The sequence below is a fragment of the Heloderma suspectum genome, chromosome 2, assembly GCF_057233095.1.
Source record: "Heloderma suspectum isolate Gila_16-S chromosome 2, 16-S_ref, whole genome shotgun sequence".
NCBI classification, from domain to species: Eukaryota; Metazoa; Chordata; class Lepidosauria; order Squamata; family Helodermatidae; genus Heloderma; species Heloderma suspectum.
Window position 1 is genome coordinate 403,749,721 of NC_139459.1, and position 19,591 is coordinate 403,769,311.

At 47.5% G+C, this 19,591-nt stretch overlaps 1 protein-coding gene across 1 annotated transcript; it reads right to left on the minus strand.

Moving 5' to 3' along the window:
- Positions 1-328: 328 nt before the first annotated feature.
- On the minus strand, positions 329-12,459 carry LOC146356693 (vomeronasal type-2 receptor 26-like). Its single transcript, XM_084830265.1, has 5 exons — positions 12,304-12,459; positions 9,373-10,188; positions 5,036-5,263; positions 4,246-4,372; positions 329-1,230 (listed from the first exon to the last, which is right to left on the minus strand). Exons 1-5 carry the CDS (start codon positions 12,457-12,459, stop codon positions 329-331), a joined length of 2,229 nt encoding a protein of 742 aa, XP_084686391.1.
- Between the last annotated feature and the right edge of the window lie 7,132 nt (positions 12,460-19,591).

Below are 19,591 nucleotides of genomic sequence, written 5' to 3' on the forward strand. Positions count from 1 at the left end.
ATGGGGGTGATGAGTTCTTGTCACATATGCAGTTCTGTTTTGAAAGCCAGGCCTGCTTTCTAAGACATTTTTATTTCTTATTATTCAGGCCTGAAAAGACAACTCAGGGTGTTTCACAATAGTTAAACCTCAAAGCAGTTAAGAGCAGAGAGCATTTAAAGCAAGCATAAAGCTTAAAAAAAAAAAAAATAGCAGGATTAAATGGCCAAACAGGTTTTCTCTGATGGTTTTCCAAAGTAGGAATGAAGCTTTTTTTTTTTTGCCCAGTGCAGAATATAGCACAGAATAATGGTAGAATGTTGGGGGGGGGGGGTAATAAAAAACAGATTTATCCTGTTTTCATCATGAGATGCCCCTTTGTATTTAATTCAGGACTCAGAACAATGATGTAGCACTTGGGGAGAAAGATGCAGCCCAGTAACCCAGCGCTGGAGGCCAAGATGGAGAAGACCTGCACGGCTACCATGTATTTCCCCTTGGTACTCAGGTAGGTGGGCACAAAGGACACCCAAACACTGCAGAAGACCAGCATGCTGAAAGTGATCAGCTTGGCTTCATTGAAGGCCCCAGGCAGCTTTCTGGCTCGGAAAGCCACTGTGAAGCAGACAACAGCCAGGAAGCCCATGTAGCCAAGGGCAATATAGAACATGGTGACAGATCCTTCGTTGCATTGCAGGATGATATGTCCTGGCTCTGAGTGCTTGTCAGAATCTGGGAAGGGTGGAGAGGTGGCCAGCCAGATGGTGGAAATGACAACTTGGACACTGGAACAAGAAATGACAACCAAGTTGGCCAAACTCTTTCCCAGCAAATTCCTCATCCTGTTCCCTGGTTTTGTGGCCAAGAAGGCCAGCACCACAGTGATTGTTTTGGCCAAAAGAGAAGAGACGGCAACTGAGAAGATGATGCTGAAGGCCATTTGTCGCAGGAGGCAGGTCGCTTTCCTTGGCCGGCCAATGAAGAAGAAGGAGGACAAGAAGGAAAGCAGGAGGGAGACGAGGAGAATGTAGGAGAGGTCCCGGTTGTTGGCTTTGACTACCGGAGTATCCAGGTATTTGATGAAGATTCCTAACACAAAGCCTGTGATTAAGGACAAGAATAGGGCAAAGGAAGCCAGGATGATCCCCAAATATTCTCCATAGGACAGGAAAGTTATAACCTTAGGGATGCATTGATCTTGCTCCTTGTTTGGATGCTGATCATCCGGACACTTGGTGCAATGGTCTGCATCTGGAAAGAAGAAGAGAAACATCTCCCTGACCTCCTTAGCAATTCCTGTTCTTTTACGTTCCATCAAAGATATTTGCAAAGCTTCCATCTTTGTACCTCCTTATTCCTACTGCCCAATGAGGAAATGCAATAATTAAGATTCCTCCAAGAGAATTGTGGATTAAAATTAGGGTGTATGAATCCCTTACCTGCCAGTCTGGAGGGGGGGTCTGCAGGGGGGGAGGTGATCCATTCCTTCCCCTGGAATTCATCTGGGCCAGCTGGAAGCCAGGCTGGAGCCAGCTCCGCTCTGTCGCAATCCTGCGGAGCCGGCCACCAGCTCTGCTTTGCTGGCAATATGGCCGGCCACAATTGCCGTGCTGTATCGCTGGGGCAGGGTGAGTCCCTGGATGCATCCTGGACAGCATTTGCAGCTGCAGTCAATCCACAATGGTGGCTGTGTCACTGGCAGGGAGAATCCGGCCAAACTCGATTCCTCCAGGAGGCGGAGATAAGTCTTCCGATCCTCCACAGACTCCAGGGGGGTGGATTCTTTTGAATCTGGCCTCACTGGGATCCGTGGAGGATTTCTCCCCCATCCCTAATTAAAATATGGGATTCCAAAGGCCAATGCAACTCAGCTCAGTCTCTTGGTACAAGAGTAACTAAGATTCCCGTATCTTTGAGGCTTCCCAGATAGGAAACAAAAGTGCCAGATTATTGGTAAATGGTGCTTGGGTCATTCTGTCATTGGTGCCCTTTACTGATGTGAAAGGAACCCAGACAAGAAGGGGCAGGTCTTGCAGTTGGGCCACCTTGGGGTTAGCCGTGATAGGCTACATAAATACTTACGTAGCCTATCACGGCTAACGCAGGGACACCACTGCGGAAGTTGTGATAGGCTGCGTAAGTATTTACCTAGCCTATCATGGGAAAAAAAAAGGGAACGCAAATGGCGGCAGCTACGTAAATATTTACGTAGGCTATTACGGCAAAAGGGGGGCGCAAATGGCGTAGTGGCTGCCATTTGTGTTCCCTTTTCTTTTTTCACCGTAACAGTTTTCACTTTTTTCACCTATCACGGCAAAAAAAAAAGGGAATGCAAATGGCGGCTGCTGTAGCCATTTGCGTTCGCTGTTTTTTTGTTTTGTTTTTTGCCATGATAGGCTACGTAAATATTTACATAGCCTATCATGGCAAAATGTTGTTCAGTCGTTCAGTCGTGTCTGACTCTTCGTGACCCCATGGACCATAGCACGCCAGGCCTTCCTGTCCTGCGCTCTCTCCCAGAGTGTGCTCAGGTTCATATTCATTGCATTGGTGATGCCATCTAGCTACTTGTAAAGCCGCATCAGACAGCCACTTGGCTTTCTTGAATTTCTTTTTCTTTGGGATGGATTTTGTTGCTGCCTCCTGAACAATGTTACGGACCTCCGTCCATAGTTCCTCAGCCACTCTGTCTATCAGGTCTAATCCCTGAAATCTATTCCTCACCTCCACTGTATATTCATAAGGGATATGATTTAGGTCATACCTGAATGGTTTAGTGTTTTTCCCTAGGTTCTTCAATTTAAGCCAAAATTTTGCAAGAATCAGCTCATGATCTGAGCCACAGTCAGCTCCAGGTCTTGTTTTGACTGACTGTATGGAGCTTCTCCATCTTTGGCTGCAAAGGACATAATCAATCTGATTTCGATATTGACCATCTGGTGACGTCCATGTGTAGAGTCGTCTCTTGTGCTGTTGGAAAAGAGTGTTTGCTATGATCAGCGTGTTCTCTTGGCAAAACTCTTATTAGCTTTTTTCCTGCTTCATTTTGTACACCAAGGCCATGCCTGCCTGTTATCCTGGTGATTTCTTGACTTCCTACTTTAGCATTCCAATCCCCTATGATGAAGAGGACATCTTTTTTGGGTGTTAGTTCTAGAAGGTGTTGTAGGTCTTCACAGAACTGATCAACCTCAGCTTCTTCGGCCTCAGTGGTTGGGGCATAGACTTGAATTACTGTGATGTTGAATGGTTTGCCTTGGATTCGTACTGAGATCATTCTATCATTTTTAAGATTGTACCCCAGTACTGCTTTTCCCACCCTTTTGTTGACTATGAGTGCTACTCCATTTCTTCTAAGGGATTCTTGCCCACAATAGTAGATATGATGGTCACCTGAATTAAATTCGCCCATGCCTGTCCATTTTAGTTCGCTGATTCCCAAGATGTCGATGTTCAATCTTGCCATCTCATGTTTGACCACCTCCAGCTTACCTTGATTTATTGATCTGACATTCCAGGTTCCTAAACAATATTGTTCTTTACAGCATCGGACTTTCTTTTCACCACCAGACACATCCACAGCTGAGTGTCCTTTCGGCTTTGGCCCAGCCGCTTCACTCTTTCTGGCGCTACTTGAAAATACCCTCTGCTCTTCCCCAGTAGTATATTGGACACCTTCTGACCTGAGGCGCTCATCTTCCGGCGTCATCTCTTTTAGCCTTGTGATACGTCCCATGGGGTTTTCTTGGCAAGAATACTGGAGTGGGCTGCCATTTCCTTCTCCAGTGGACCACATTTTGTCAGAACTCTCTGCCATGACCTGTCTGTCTTGGGTGGCCCTGCACGGCATAGCTTATGGCTTCACTGAGTTACGCAAGCCCCTTCGCCACAACAAGGCAGTGATCCATGAAGGGGTCACGGCAAAATACAGGGACGCAAATGGCGGCAGCTACGGCCACTGCCATTTGTGTCCCTGCAGGCTGCCAAGCAGCTGGATGTCTGGCTGCGGGCGGCCCTGGCCAGCAGCTCCATGGAATCTCAGTGGAGCGGAGCCAGCCAGAGAGAATTTCAGGGGGAGGGACAGAGCGCCTCAGCCCCACTGCGAATGTCACCCTTCGAAATGGTAAGTGACTTTCGTACATCCATAGATAAGAAAGATTTTGGACATGCAACACTGGATCCTTCAAAGGATCCATGTTTAGAAATGCCTTTCAGAAAACCTTTCTCTCCTCCCCATGGGCTGCTTTTTCCTCTGGAGTCACCCACCTTCCTGGGACGAGATGGTCCCTTCCATGCAAGGAGGACAGGCATAGCAGCAGACTGGCCTTCCTTCCTGAACCACCTTAACGAATCCAGGGCGACAGCTTTCCACACACCTGGAATGAGGCAGGGGCTAGGCAAAAAGATAAGAAGCATCAAGGAAAAGATGTTAGGGCCAATTGAGCTACAGAAATGAGAGAGAGTCGGAAGGACGCAACAGGGTCAATAGGAATGAATGTGAAGCCCATAGCTAAGCCCAAAGACATGCCACCGAAAACACTGTGGTGGTTTCCCAGTTTACCCCCCTCCCACCCCCGGGGCTTCCCCTCCCCTTCCTCTCTTGTTTCCCTTGTGTCCAATTTTGAGGGACCTGTCCATCAAGTATCATACAGCCTAGTGGTGCTATATAATTGTACAAAGAGTTGAAGTACCATTAACCTGCAACCTGTTTTTGTGCAGAGGCAATCCTTCTGGTGCGCAGCTGTGTTGCGGAGTGGGGAAAGGGCTCCCCTCTCTCTGAGATCTGGAAGAACTGCTCCTCGTTGGAATGGGCAGGGAGTCAAAGGCAGCCCCGCCCGGAGCATCCTTCCCCAACATGGTGCCCATCCGGTGTGTGCAACAGCAACTCCCATCATTCTCAGCTAATGCCCATGAAGGCTTGGAAACATGGAAGGTGCACTCCAATGTATTTTGATGGCACCAGGGTCGGGAATAGTCACCTGGAACCTACTACACTGATTAGAGGTTAAGAGATGGTCAAGAAATACAGTGACGTGAAAGGAATGATTTTCCTCACCTGGTTGAGCCATTTGGGCCACACAATGGCATCCTGGTCAACGGTGAACTTGAGGCCTAGGGATCTGCGTCTTTCCATTCTCCCAAATTTCACTCTACAGACAGACCTATTGGGAAACCTCACCCAGTTCACGATGTCAAAGCTGGCTGCCAGGTCCCCGCTGTCATCTAAATACACTCCATCCATAGAATTATTGTAAAACTGGGAGTTTCTCAGGAAAGGGTGAAGCTAGAGTGGGAGAGAAACCACCACCACCACCACCACCACCAATGAGAAAACAGGGCCATGTTTCCACCAAAACAGAAGGGCAAAGCAAACAAAGGAATACTGGCATTTTCATGCAATCGGCACCGCTCCCTTGTAAATCCCTGACGGAAACATACTTCTGGGTGGGGTGGGGGGATTGGAAGTGAACGTCACCACACTGGCAGGGGCTGCTCAACCAATTGGAGAGGCTCCCCCCTCCAGGCTCTACACCCCTTCATGGCAATCTCATGAACAAGCCTCATTTCCCCTCTACTTAGCACTGGTTAGGCCTCATCTGGAGTACTGTGTCCAGTTCTGGGCACCACACTTGAAGAAGGATGCAGACAAACTGGAGAGGGTTCAGAGGAGGGCAACAAAGGTGATCAGGGGACTGGAAACAAAGCCCTATGAAGAGAGACTGAAAGAACTGGGCATGTTTAGCCTTGAGAAGAGAAGACTGAGGGGAGAGATGATAGCGCTGTTCAAGTACTTGAAAGGTTGTCACAGAGAAGAAGGCCAGGATCTCTTCTCGATCATCCCAGAGTGCAGGACATGGAATAATGGGCTCAAGTTACAGGAAGCCAGATTCCGGCTGAACAACAGGAAAAACTTCCTGACTGTATGAGCAATACGACAATGGAACCCATGACCTAGGGAGGCGGTTGGCTCTCCCACACTGGAGGCCTTCAAGACGAGGCTGGACAGCCATTTGCCAGGGATGCTCTGACTTGGATTCCTGCATTGAGCAGGGGGTTGGACTCGATGGCCTTGTAGGCCCCTTCCAACCCTACTGTTCTATGATTCTATGATCACAATGGGATTTACTTCAGAGTAGACTTCCCAGACCAATGCCCCATTCCTCCAATTTTTCCCCCTTTCCCTTGAAATACCAGACTACCTCATCAGCAGGCACCCCTGAATGAATGTGCTATCACCCAATAGCGCAAATGAGTGTTAGTGCCATTCCGTGATAGAGCGATAGCAAGATACTGACATGGAGGGTATGTGCCTTAGCGTGTAATATACGGAAGCTGAACTATGAAGCTTGTGAAAGGGGACCGAAGGACACAAAGGAATACGTATTAACCATGGATCCTCCCCACGTGTAGTTCTGTGGAAGCAACCTGAGGTTAAACTTATTTTCAGGCTGTAGTGGGAGCACTTGCTTGCCCACGATAGCACACTTAGACGCACTTGTGATCTAGCACTTATTTTCAACGTATTTTTTAAAAGTTGGTCCCTCGGCATCCTGCTCCAAAACAGCATTGAAACTTCCGGCAAACAGGGAGGGAAAGGAAGAAGGAAGGCTTCCATCAAAAGGAAGAAGCTGGACCCGATCCCACAAAACCAGTACAATCTTATATACATCTACCCAGAAATGAGCTCTGCTGAATTCAGTGGGACTTATTCCCAAGTAAACTCCTAGACAAACCTACCTGGGAGAAAATCGCACTGAACTGAATGGGACATCTGAGCAGAGATGAATAGGACTCTGCTGTAAATATTGCTATGCTACTTTCATGCAGATTTACGACCAGGGCTGGAATACTGTGTATACTGCCCCTCAAAAAGGATATAGCAGAGATGGAAAAGGTGCAGAAAAAGGCCACCAAAATTACTAAGGGCAGTAGAAACCCCCCTACGAGGGAAGACGGTTAAGGCATCTGGGATTATTTAGAGGAAAGTTGAGTAAAGGGAGATTAAGCTGTAATTTTTATATCTTCATTCTGAGGCATCGGAGATGAGCTGCATTTCTTGTTTCAGGCATCAGACTGTAAACAATGATTTAAAACAATTGTTCCCACAGAAAATGATTCTCTATTTTCTACTTAAATTGTTTTTAGCTGTTGTGTTGTTTTAATTTTTGTGTGTTAACAAATTTTACGCTGTTTTTATGATGCTGTATTTTTTGTAATGCTGCTGTATTTTATGAATCGTTGTAAACCACACAGCTGGTTTGAAACTCAACATTAAAAAAAACGAAGATCATGGCATCTGGCCCCATCACTTCCTGGCATATAGAAGGGGAAGAAATGGAAGCAGTGACAGATTTTACTTTCTTGGGCTCCAAGATCACCGCAGACGGTGACTGTAGCCATGAAATTAAAAGACGCTTGCTCCTTGGGAGGAAAGCTATGGCCAACCTAGACAGCATAGTAAGAAGCAGAGACATCACCTTGCCGACAAAGGTCCGTCTAATCAAAGCTATGGTTTTCCCAGTAGTAATGTATGGCTGTGAGAGCTGGACTATAAGGAAGGCTGAGCGCCGAAGAATTGATGCTTTCGAACTGTGGTGCTGGAGAAGACTCTTACAAGTGCCCTGGACTGCAAGGAGGTCAAATCAGTCCATCCTAAAGGAAATCAACCCTGAGTGCTCATTGGAAGGACAGATACTGAAGCTGAAGCTCCAATATTTTGGCCACCTAATGCGAAGAGAAAACTCCCTGGAAAAGACCCTGATGCTGGGAAAGACTGAAGGCAAAAGGAGAAGGGGACGGCAGAGGATAAGATGGCTAGATAGCATCACCGATGCAATGAATATGAACTTGAGCACGCTCCGGGAGAGAGCGCAGGACAGGAAGGCCTGGCGTGCTATGGTCCATGGGGTCACGAAGAGTCGGACACGACTGAACGACTGAACAACAACAACAAACCACACAGAGAACTTCAGCTATGGGGCGGTATAGAAAAGAAATTATTATTATTCATAGAATCATAGAATAGCAGGGTTGAAAGGGGCCTATAAAACCATCAAGTCCAACCCCCAGCTCAATGTAGGAATCTAAGTCAAAGCATCCCTGACAGATGGCTGTCCACCTTCATCTTGAATGTCTCCAGTGTGGGAGAGCCCATCACCTCCCTAGGTCATTGCTTCCATTGTTGTATTGCTCTAACAGTGAGGAAGTTTCTCCTGATGTTCAGCCGCAATCTGGCTTCCTGTCACTTGAGCCCATTCCATGACCTGCATTCTGGGATGATGGAGAAGAGATCCTGGCCTTCCTCTCTGTGACAGCCTATCAAGTCCTTGAAGAGCGCTATCCTATCTCCCCTCAGTCTTCTCAAGGCTAAAGATGCCTAGTTCTTCCAGTCTCTCCTCACAGGGCTTTGTTTCCAGACTCCTGATCATGCTCGTTGCCCTCCTCTGAACCCCCTCCAGTTTGTCTACATCCTTCTTAAAGTGCGGTGCCCAGAACTGGACACAGTACTCCAGATGAGGCCTAACCAGTGCTGAGTAGAGGGGAACTAGTACTTCCCGGGATTTGGAAGCGATGCTTCTATTAATGGAGCCCCAAATAGCATTTGTCTTTTTTGCAGCCACATCACATTGTTGATGCTAAAGCCTTTGATTGTGTGGATCACAACAAACTGTGGCAAATTCTTAAAGTGATGGAAGTACCAGACCACCTTACCTGTCTCCTGAGAAACCTGTACGAGGGTCAAGAAGCAACTGTCACATTGTTGGCTCACATTCAGCTTGTGATCGACAACAATTCCAAGAGCCATTATTATTATTATTATTATTATTATTATTATTATTATTATTATTATCATCATCATTATTATCATCATTATTACTACTACTACTACTACTATTCATAATAATAATACTCAGGGGGAACTAGATGCAAGAAACACTTCTGCACATACTGGAAAAAGTACAGCAGCACATGAGCCAACCATATATCCAGGCAACATTTCAGATTCCAGATGACACTTCCACAGACAAAAGAGGGAGTGGAGGAGGTGCCCCAGTGGTCCCAGGTAGGTGCCAAAATAGCAGCCCCTCCGGGAGGCAGGAAGGAGCAGAGAGACGGCTGACCCCAGTGGAGGAGCAAGGGCAATGGGCCAGTGAGGACACAGAGGAGTTCCACCAATGATGGGGGCTCTGACCAGATGGGCTGAGTCCTGTGTGTCCAGTGCAAGGGGGCCAAAAGAAGGAGCAGCACAGGGCGTTTCAAAGCTCTATAAATATCCAACATTTCATCTCATTTTATTATGTTCTCAGCTTCTAAGTCCAAGGCCATCATGCTGGAATGGTATATTTCTTTCCCAAGCTCAACAGAGATACCTGTGAATGGAAAAAGGAATACCTGCCATGGCTGCAGCCTTTGAACGTCCAGCCTGCCTCCACCCTCCTCCACCCTCCTCTTGGATCTGGAGGAATAAGCGGCCTCCAAAGCACGGGCCACAGCCTGGATGGTGTCGTAAATGATATGGCTGTTGAGTGACAGGATTCTCTGCTCGTCCTCTTGGGGCAGGGCCTCCACTTTCTCGTTCTCCCTGCATCTTATCCAGCCTTTCACAGACAATGCATGCTTTGAAATGGCACAACTAAAGGCATTCTCCATAAACTGCTTGATAGTAAAGGAAAAAGGTGAGAAATCATCATATTTTGTCCTTTTATTTGGCTGGAGACTGAAGGAAAATATACCAAGGATATTCTGGAAAGAACGACGATTATGTTTCAACTCCAAGGCAAAGTCCCACAAAGCCGTTGTGACCCAGACTTTCCCTACGATGGGTTTCATCAATACTTCCACATACTGTTGCATAACATTTATTCCAATTAAGAAATATCTAGTCTCTGCACAATAAACAAAGACGTTGACTTGTCTCCAATTCTGGAGTGAAAGACGAGGGAACTCCACTTGGTTCCTATTCAGTCCTGAGATGCTTTGTGAGAAAGCAACACAAACGCCATTCCTGATGAGCTCGGGGGTCAAGGCCCTCATGCATCTCTCTCCGTTGTCGGTGTCCGGAGCAACGAGGCCGATCAACGTCCATCGGAAGTGCAGGAGCAGCTTGGCAATCCCCTGGTATTGGGTCCCTTCTCTGGGGACCATCCGGTGGAAAAAGGGGAACTGAGTTTTATCACTCAGAACATGAGAAACAAAAGCATAACTGACCTGGCAAAAAAGGAAGAGATTTGTGGTTTGCTTTGCTTCACAACCAAATGTCAGTTCTTCATCAGATATTTCTGAAACCTTCTCAGATTAGACCTTTTTACTGGAAATTATATGTGCCAAACTTCATACCGATGGAACAAATAGTCTTGATTTTATGACAAATAAAATGTTCAGGCTTCATAATGATAGATCACTGAAAATCAAATGTCCTAAATTACCGAGCATCTCCTGACGTAGGGATGTACGAAAGTCACTTTTTACGAAATTGATTCAAGGTGGGGGGGAGGCGCTCCGTCCCTCCCCCCGAAATTCTGGCTGGGTGGGAGGCGCTCCGTCCCCCCCCCGAAATTCTGGCGGGGGGGAGGCGCTCCATCCCTCCCCCCCCCAAATCCTGGCCGGCCGGGTCCGCAAATGGCAGCGGCCGTAGCCGCCGCCGTTTGCGTCCCTGCAGTCAGCCGTGATAGGCTATGTAAATGTTTACATAGCCTATCACGGCTGATTTAAAAGAAGAAGAAAAAATGTGCGTACGCCTTCCTCTCTGTGACAACCTTTCAAGTACTTGAAGAGTGCTATCCTACCTCCCCTCAGTCTTCTCTTCTCCAAGCTAAACATGCCCAGTTCTTTCAGTGTCTCCTCAGAGGGCTTTGTTTCCATTCCCCTGATCATCTTCATTGCCCTCCTCTGAACCCTCTCCAGCTTGTCTGCATCCTTCTTCAAGTGTGGTGCCCAGAACTGGACACAGTACTCCAGATGAGGCCTAACCAGACTCAGTGATGGGCTGGATGAGGGCCAGTAAACTGAAGCTGAATCCTGGCAAGACGGAAGCCCTGTGGGTGAGTGGTTCCTGGGTCTGGGAGATAGGTTTATTGCCTGTCCTGGATGGGGTTGCTCTCCCTCTGAAAGATCAGGTCTGTAGTCTGGGGGTACTCCTAGATCCATCATTGTCGCTGGAGGCCCAAGTGGCCTCTGTGGCTCGGAGTGCCTTTTACCAGCTTCGGCTGGTTCGCCAGGTACAGCCTCTCCTGGACAGGGATAGCTTGACCTTGGTGGTACAGGCATTAGTAACCTCAAGACTGGATTACTGCAATGCGCTCTATGTGGGGCTGCCCTTAAGGCTGGTCCGGAAGCTGGAGCTAGTGCAGAATGCAGCAGCTCAGCTGTTGTCAGGAGCTGCCCCTTTTCAGCATGTAACTCCTTTGATGAGGGAACTGCACTGGCTGCCTATTCACTACTGGGCCAGGTTTAAGGTATTAGTACTAGTGTACAAAGCCCTAAACAACTTGGGACCAGGATACCTGAGAGAGTGCCTCCTTCCCTACCAACCTGCCCGGTCACTGAGGTCATAAGAGGGCATGTTCCTGGTGGTTCCACATGGACCTATGGCCCAGTTGGAGTCCACCAGGAGAAGAACCTTCAGTGTGGTGGCCCCCTTCCTGTGGAATTCCCTGCCTTTAGAGGTCAGGCAGGCACCAACATTGTGTTCTTTCCGGCGCCACCTGAAGACATTGTTCTTTCAAGAGGCCTTCCTTGCATGACCAGCCATGGTTTGTTGAATTCCACTTGGTTGGGATTTGTCTTTTAAAAATGTTTTAACTTTTTAAACTCTTTTAACCATTGTTTTATTCTTATCATGTTGTTCACCGCTCCGAAATCTTCTGATGAGGAGTGATATATTAAAATTGTAAATACATACATACATACATACATAAACAGTGCTGAGTAGAGAGGAACTAGTACTTCCTGGGATTTGGAAGCTATGCTTCTATTAATGCAGCCCAAAAGAGCATTGGCCTTTTTTGCAGCCACATCACACTGTTGGCTCATATTCAGCTTGTGATCGACAACAATGCCAAGATTTTAATCATATGAATTGGCCTTGAGTACAGGATTTCAATAGCTTTCACAAATATCTAGGGAGCCCCCCAATACAGATTGGGACTGTGGTATGGTGCTAGGAAGACCTTAATACTTTGCAGCCCACTGTGGATCAGGACCACCTATATTCATGGGGAGGGGAAGCTCCTTTTGAAGTTCCTCATAGAACTTTTTTGTTTCTTTGGAGATGAACTGAAAGATTTGGGTTCAGCCTGCAACACCCCACCCCACCCGCCGCACCTGTGGAATTTTGTAGATGCCCAACATAGTTGAAATCTGGATGGAGATGTCTGTCCCTTCTAGAACAGCCAATGGGTGATTCTGTCCCCCGCACTTGTAGTTGGGAATGTTTGCCTGCCCAGGAGAAAGCAGGTCTAGCAGGGCATCCGAAGTCATTCTGGCATCGAAATAGTTGTCATGGATGTTGTAGCCCAGGGTGATGTTGGGTAAGAATCCAGGATTCTGGTTGATCTCCTGAGTGGCAAACAAGAAGGACAGGATCTTCCAGTACTCTGTGCGTCCTTTCCTGAAAAAAAGAAAGAAAGAAAGAAAGAAAGAAAGAAAGAAAGAGAAGTGTCACATTCGCATCCTATCTGCAATGAAATAATTGTATTCAGTTGTTGCTTCTTTAGGTCCACGAGCTTCTTTGCTTCTTTGACCCCATGAGCCTTCCGAGGCAATATAAATATCTGCATTACATTTCTAGGACATTCCTCATGCTAGGCCTGATCCCGAGCCAAAGCCAGAAGCACAAGAGCCAATCCCCACTTAATGCTTTGCTTGTGTAAAATCAGCTGGGGAATGTGTGTCCAGGGTCAAGAGCCAGGATCCATTTCAAAACAAAACCAGAGCAGATATGCGCCCCGGTGCTGGAATCAGGCACATTCAACCCTTGAAACTGAGGAAGGAATAGTGGCAGGGTTAATGTTCATTAAATGATGGGCCTTACTCCAAGGCCGCCTTCCCATCCTGGTGCCCCCAGGTGGTCTGGACCACAACCCCACCAAAATTCCTGAGCATTGGCCGCCCTTTGCATCCCTGCTCTTTCCGGTGATAGGCTATGTAAATATATACGTAGCATATCACGGCTAACCGCAGGGGCGCAAATGGCGGCCGCTACGCCAGCCGCCATTTGCGGCTGCAGCCCAGCAGTGGACGGAGGTCGCACTGCAGACAGGCCCAGCCAGTGGCTCCGCTGCCTCACCACAGAGTGGAGCTGGCCACGGAGGATTCTAGGGGGAGGGGCGGATTGCCTCCACCCCCAGCGGAAACCCCCACCCAGAACGGGGAATGGGGTTCGTACACCCCTACCAGCACTCCAGTCTATCCAGATCCCTTTGAATTTTGTTTCTGTCTTGAAAAGTATTAGCTATCCCGCCCAATTTGGTGTCATCCTCAAATTTGATCAGCATTCCCTGCACCTCCTCCTCCAAGTCATTCATACAAATGTTGAAGAGCACTGGCTGGGCCCAGGACTGAGCCCTGTGGTACCCCGCTTGTGACCTCTCCCCAGTTTGAGAAGATCCCTAAGAATTCTTAGCTTTTGTATTGTGCTTTATGGTACCTAAAGCATATCATTTCTACAACACCAGTTATTATTTATTTATTTATTTATTTATTTATTTCTATACTGCCCAATAGCTGAAGCATTCTTATTCTTGGCACCATATTATCCCTGTTTATATCATCATCTTCACAGTTTCTCCAACACTTTCAATACAATTACTGGGTGTACAACATTGCCTGGCCTTGTGGGGCGTTAAAAACTGAGACAGTGTCACACACAACAACCCTGGAATGTCATCCAGTATTATCCCAAGGAGCAAATCAAATGAAGTCATAGCAGCTTTGCCTCTGCTTCCATCCCCTCTCACAAACGCACACAGCAGCAGCAGAACTTCACCTGCAATCATATGCAACAGCTAAAATAACACATCTTCCCATTTGAATAGTTGAATATTATTATCTACACATAGTTTAAAATAAATATCTAACATATTCCTAAGACCTGCCTCTGTACCAGAGGACTGGGGAGAGGCCAATGTAAGCAATATTTTTAAAAAAGGATGCCAGGGAGAGTTCAGGAAATGACAGGCTGGCTGGCTTAATGTCCGTTTCAGGTAAATTGGTGGAACGTGTTGTTAACACTAAAATTATCAAGCAATAGAAGGACAAACCCTGTAGAAAAAGAATCAACATGGCTTCTGCAAAGGTATGCCTTGTCTTATTTACCTTTTAGAGTTTTTTCAGAGTGTCAGAGAATAGGGGGGATCTGGGAGATATAAATAAGAGTTCATAAATGATCTGGAATTAGGAGTGAGCAGTGAAGTGGCCAAGTTTGCCGATGAGTGACACCAAATTATTTGGGGTGGTTAAAACAAACAACCTGTGAAGCACTCCTAAAGGATCTCTCCAAATTGGGCATCCAAATGGCAAATGTAGTTCAATGTAAAGTGATGCACACTGGGGCAAAAAAATCTTCACATATATGCTGATTGGATCAGAACTGGTGTAGCACAGCTCAGCAAAAACATTGATCTAGTCCGCTGCTGTGAAAAAGACAAATTCCATGTTGGGGATCACTAGGACGGGAATCTTAGCGTTTTGATCTTGGAGGGCATCAAGTTCAACCCCCTGCTCGATGCAGGATCTGCAGAGTAGGAAGTAACTACAGCATCCTTGACAGACGGCCACCCAGCCTCTGCTGAAATCCCTCCAGGCAGAGAGCCCTCCCCTTCCTGAGGCAGCCAGTTCCTCAGCTGAACAGCTTGTTCCATGAGGACGTTTTTCCTGAAGCAGCCTTCCCAGCCTGGCATCCTCCAGATGTTTTGGACTTCAACTCCCGCCATCTCCACCCAGGACAGACAAAGGCAGAAATGCTGGGACTCATAGTTTCTCCTAATGTTTAGCTTCTCGGCCATTCCACCCGTTGCTTCTGGCCTTGCCCTTGGGAGCTGCAAAGACAAAGTCTGCTCCATCTTCAGATATCTGAAGACTGCTGTCACCTCTCCCCTTCATCTCCGCTTCTCCAGGTTAAGCATATCCAGCTCTTTCAACCGTTGCTCGGAGGACTTGGTTTCCAGACTAACGTTTGCAATCTTAATAGGCAGCCATGGGGGGGGGGGTAGAGATGGGGGGATGGAGAAGGGGGGAGAAGAGCTCCTTGTCCTACAATATACTTTACGGTTCCAAAGGAGCCCAGCTGGTGGCAGTTTCAGCTTCAGAACGGCAGCTGTGCTCTGGTCCAATGGCCCTGAGTGCCCTCGATCAAATCGCCTTGCAATATATCACCACTCTTGAGTGCCTTTTGCTCTGCCTTGAGAGCCATGTTACTGGCAGAAAGGTGGGATGCATGTCAAACGCACCAGCAGGCTGTGCACTGAATGGAGCCCCGTGTTGGTGCACACAGACACCCCCAAGGCAAAATAGGACAGTGATTTCCCAGGGAACAGATGAGAGAACAGTCCCTGATTGTGATGGATGACTGGAGGGCAGGAAGCAAGTAGCAAGTGGAGCAGAACTAAGCAGCTCCATCACCTATGTAAGGACTTACCAGACCAGGTTGATAGAAGGCGGCTTGTCGAAAGTGGATGGCAGGAACATCGCTCCTGTGGCATAGGTGACCCCGCTGACGAGGAGGTCCCCTGGCCTGTAGTGGTTCAGCGGGGCCGATTCATCCCGTTCCAAAGTCAAGGGGCATCTGGCCTGGAGCATCCCGCAGGTGGCCTGGGGCAGCAGCAGCAGCCATAGCAGAATCATTCTGGGAATGCCTGACACAGCCTTCCTCCTCCTGCCAGCTCCTCTGAACTAATTAAATGTGTAGTTAGAGGACGCCAAAGTCCTCGTCCAAGTCTGAGGCTTCTGTGGCTTTCCCAGTCCAAATGGAGCCCAGCCAGGCACGGCTGCACATCTGAAGGGGATGACAGGACGTAAACTCCCGACCCACACAGCCTCCTCGCCTGCCCTAAGCTCCCCACAGCAGGCATTTATGTGCCAGTCCTTTCATGCTGGGATTCAAGACATCAGCCTGCATTGCTCTGTATTCCGATGTTTACGTCAGCGGACTCAGAGGTGAGCTTTGGCAAGATCTCTGGAGGTTTGGCAGGAAGAGGAATAAATCACTATGATTTTGATAATTACACAAAAGTTGCATCAACTCTGCAACTTCCTGAACTCTCCATTCAGCTGGAGAAAAATGTCCTTGTGAGACCTTCCCAATGCGGCTCCACACTCTTGACATGGGCCAGGGTGGGTGGGTGGGTGATGTGAGCTTGGCCTGACCATTACCCAAGAAACACCTTCACATGAACCAGGATCATAGAATCATCGGATAGTAGGGTTGGAAGGGGCCTACAAGGCCATCGAGTCCAACCCCCTGCTCAATGCAGGAATCCAAGTCAGAGCATCCCTGACAGGATGCTTGGATGCTTGGATGCTCCAAGTCAGAGCATCCAGCAAGTCAGAGCATCCAGCAAGATCCAGCAAGCATCCAGCAAGCATCCAGCATCCAGCATCCAGCAAGCATCCATGCATCCAGCAAGCATCCAGTCAGAGCATCCAGCATCCAGCATCCATTCTCCAAGTCAGAGAATCCAAGTCAGAGCATCCCAGACAGGATGCTTGGATGCTTGGATGCTCCAAGTCTACATCCCTGACAGCCTCGTCTTGAACGCCTCCAGTGTGGGAGAGCCCACCACCTCCCCAGGGAATTGGTTCCATTGTTGTATTGCTCTAACAGTCAGGATGTTTTTCCTGATGTTCAGTCAGAATCGGGCTGCCTGTCACTTGAGCCCATGATTCCGTGTCCTGCATTCTGGGATGATCGAGAAGAGATCCTGGCCTTCCTCTCTTTGACAACCTTTTAAGTACTTCAAGAGAGCTATCCTATCTCCCCTCAGTCTTCTCTTCTCAAGGCTAAACATGCCCAGTTCTTTCAGTCTCTCTTCACAGGGCTTTGTTTCCAGTCCCTTGATCATCTTTGTTGCCCTCCACTGAACCCTCTCCAGTTTGTCTTAATCCTTCTTAAAATGCGGTGCCCAGAACTGGACACAGTACTCCAGGTGAGGCCTAACCAGTGCTGAGTAGAGGGGAACCAGTACTTCCCGGGATTTGGAAGCTATGCTTCTGTTAATGCAGCCCAAAAGAGCATTGCCCTTTTTTGCAGCCACTTCACATTGTTGGCTGATATTCAGCTTGTGATTGACAACAATTCCAAGATCCTTCTCGATTGTAGTGTTGTTGAGCCACGTATACCCCATCTTGTAACTGTGCATTTGGTTTCTTTTTCGTAAGTGCAGAACTTGGCATTTATCCCTATTAAATGTCATTCTGTTGTTTTCTGCCCAGCGCTCCAGTCTATCAAGGTCACGTTGAATTTTGTTTCTGTCTTCCAAAGTATTAGCTATCCTGCCCAATTCTGTGTCATCTGCAAACTTGATCAGCATTCCCTGCACCTCCTCCTCCAAGTCATTAAGAAAATGGTGAACAGCACTGGGCCCAGGACTGAGCCCTGCGGTACCCTGCTTGTTCCCGCTCCCCAGTTTGAGAAGATCTCATTGATAAGCACTCTTTGAGTCCGATTCCGTAGCCAACTGTGGATCCACCGGATCGTTGTTTCACCTAGCCCAGTTTGAGCTAGTTTGCTCATCAGGAGATCATGGGGCACTTTGTCGAAAGCTTTGGTGAAGTTGAGGTATATGATGTCTACAGCATTCCCACCATCCACAAGGGAGGTGACCTGATCCAAAAATGAAATCAGATTTGTCTGGCAGGATTTGTTCTTGACAAGTCCACCTTGGCGTCCAGGAATAACTGCATTGTTTTCTAGGGGCTTACAAAGGGATTGCTTTATCATCTGCTCCAGAATTTTCCCAGGGATTGATGTTAGACTGACTGGTCTGTAGTTCCCAAGTCCCTCCTTTTTACCCTTTTTGAAGATAGGGACAACATTAGCCCTCCTCCAGTCATCTGGCACTTCATCCGTCCTCCATTATTTCTCAAAGAGAATAGACAGTGGCTCTGAGAGTTCTTCTGCCAATTCTTTTATTACTCTAGGGTGCAGTTCATCTGGCCCTGGAGATCTGAACTCATTCAAAGGAATTAGGTGTTCCTTGACCATATGCCTATCGATCTCAAGCTGCAATCCTGCCCCTTCAGCCTGTACTTCGCCTTTGCCAGGGGGGTCATAGACCCTCTTTTGGGAGAAGATTGAGCCAAAGTAGAAATTGAGCACCTCTGCCTTTTCTTTGTCAACTGTTATCATTTTGCCATCCTTATTTAATAGCTGAACCACCATTTCTTTCCTCTGTCATTTACTACGCACGTAGCTGAGGAATGCTTTTTTGTTGCTTTTCGCATCCCTCGCCAACCTCAGCTCATTCTCAGCTTTAGCCTTCCTGATGCCATCCCTACAGTCCTGTGCTACCTGCCTGTACTCTTCCTTTGTTGCATAGCCTTCTCTCCACTTCCTATATGTGTCCATTTTTGTTTTCAGGTCATCTCTAAGCTTTTTGTGAAGCCACCTTGGCTTCTTCTGTTGACTTTCTCTTTTTTTTTCTTGTTGGAATTGTTTCTAATTGTGCCTTGAAAATTTCCCTTTTCTAAAAACTGCCAACCATCTTGGACTCCTTTTCTCATTAGTTCCACTTGCCATGGGACCTTACTGATCATTGTTCTGAGTTTATTAAAATCAGCTTTCCTAAAATCCAGGGTACGGGTTTGGCTACACTCGGCTTTTGCTTCCCTTAGAACCGAGAACTCAAGTGCAACATGGTCGCTTTCCCCCAGAGTTCCTGTAACTGCTACTTTATCCACTAAGTCATCTCTGTTGGTTAAGACCAAGTCAAGGATAGCCAATCCTCTAGTTCCTTCCTCTACTTTCTGTAGGAGGAAGTTTTCTGCCACATGTCAGGAATTTCCTAGAGGGGCCATGTTTTGCAGAATTTGTCTCCCAACAAATATTGGGGAAGTTGAAGTCCCCCATTCCTCCTACATCATGCTTCCTTGAAACACTGGCTATTTGCTTTTCAAAAGTTTCATCCTCATCTTCTCCTTGATTGGGTGGCCAGTAGTAGACTCCGACCACCAGGTTCCTTTTATTCTTTGCTCCATTTATTTTATTTATATTATATATTATTTTCCCCTTCATGGATCACTGCCTTGTTGTGGCGAAGGGGCTTGCGTAACTCAGTGAAGCCATAAGCTATGCCGTGCAGGGCCACCCAAGACAGACAGGTCATGGCAGAGAGTTCTGACAAAATGTGGTCCACTGGAGAAGGAAATGGCAACCCACTCCAGTATTCTTGCCAAGAAAACCCCATGGAACCTATCACAAGGCTAAGAGATGACGCTGGAAGATGAGCCCTTCAGGTCGGAAGGTGTCCAATATACTACTGGGGAAGAGCAGAGGGAATTTCCAAGTAGCGCCAGAAAGACTGAAGCGGCTGGGCCAAAGCCGAAAGGACACTCAGCTGTGGATGTGTCTGGTGGTGAAAAGAAAATGCGATGCTGTAAAGAACAATATTGTTTA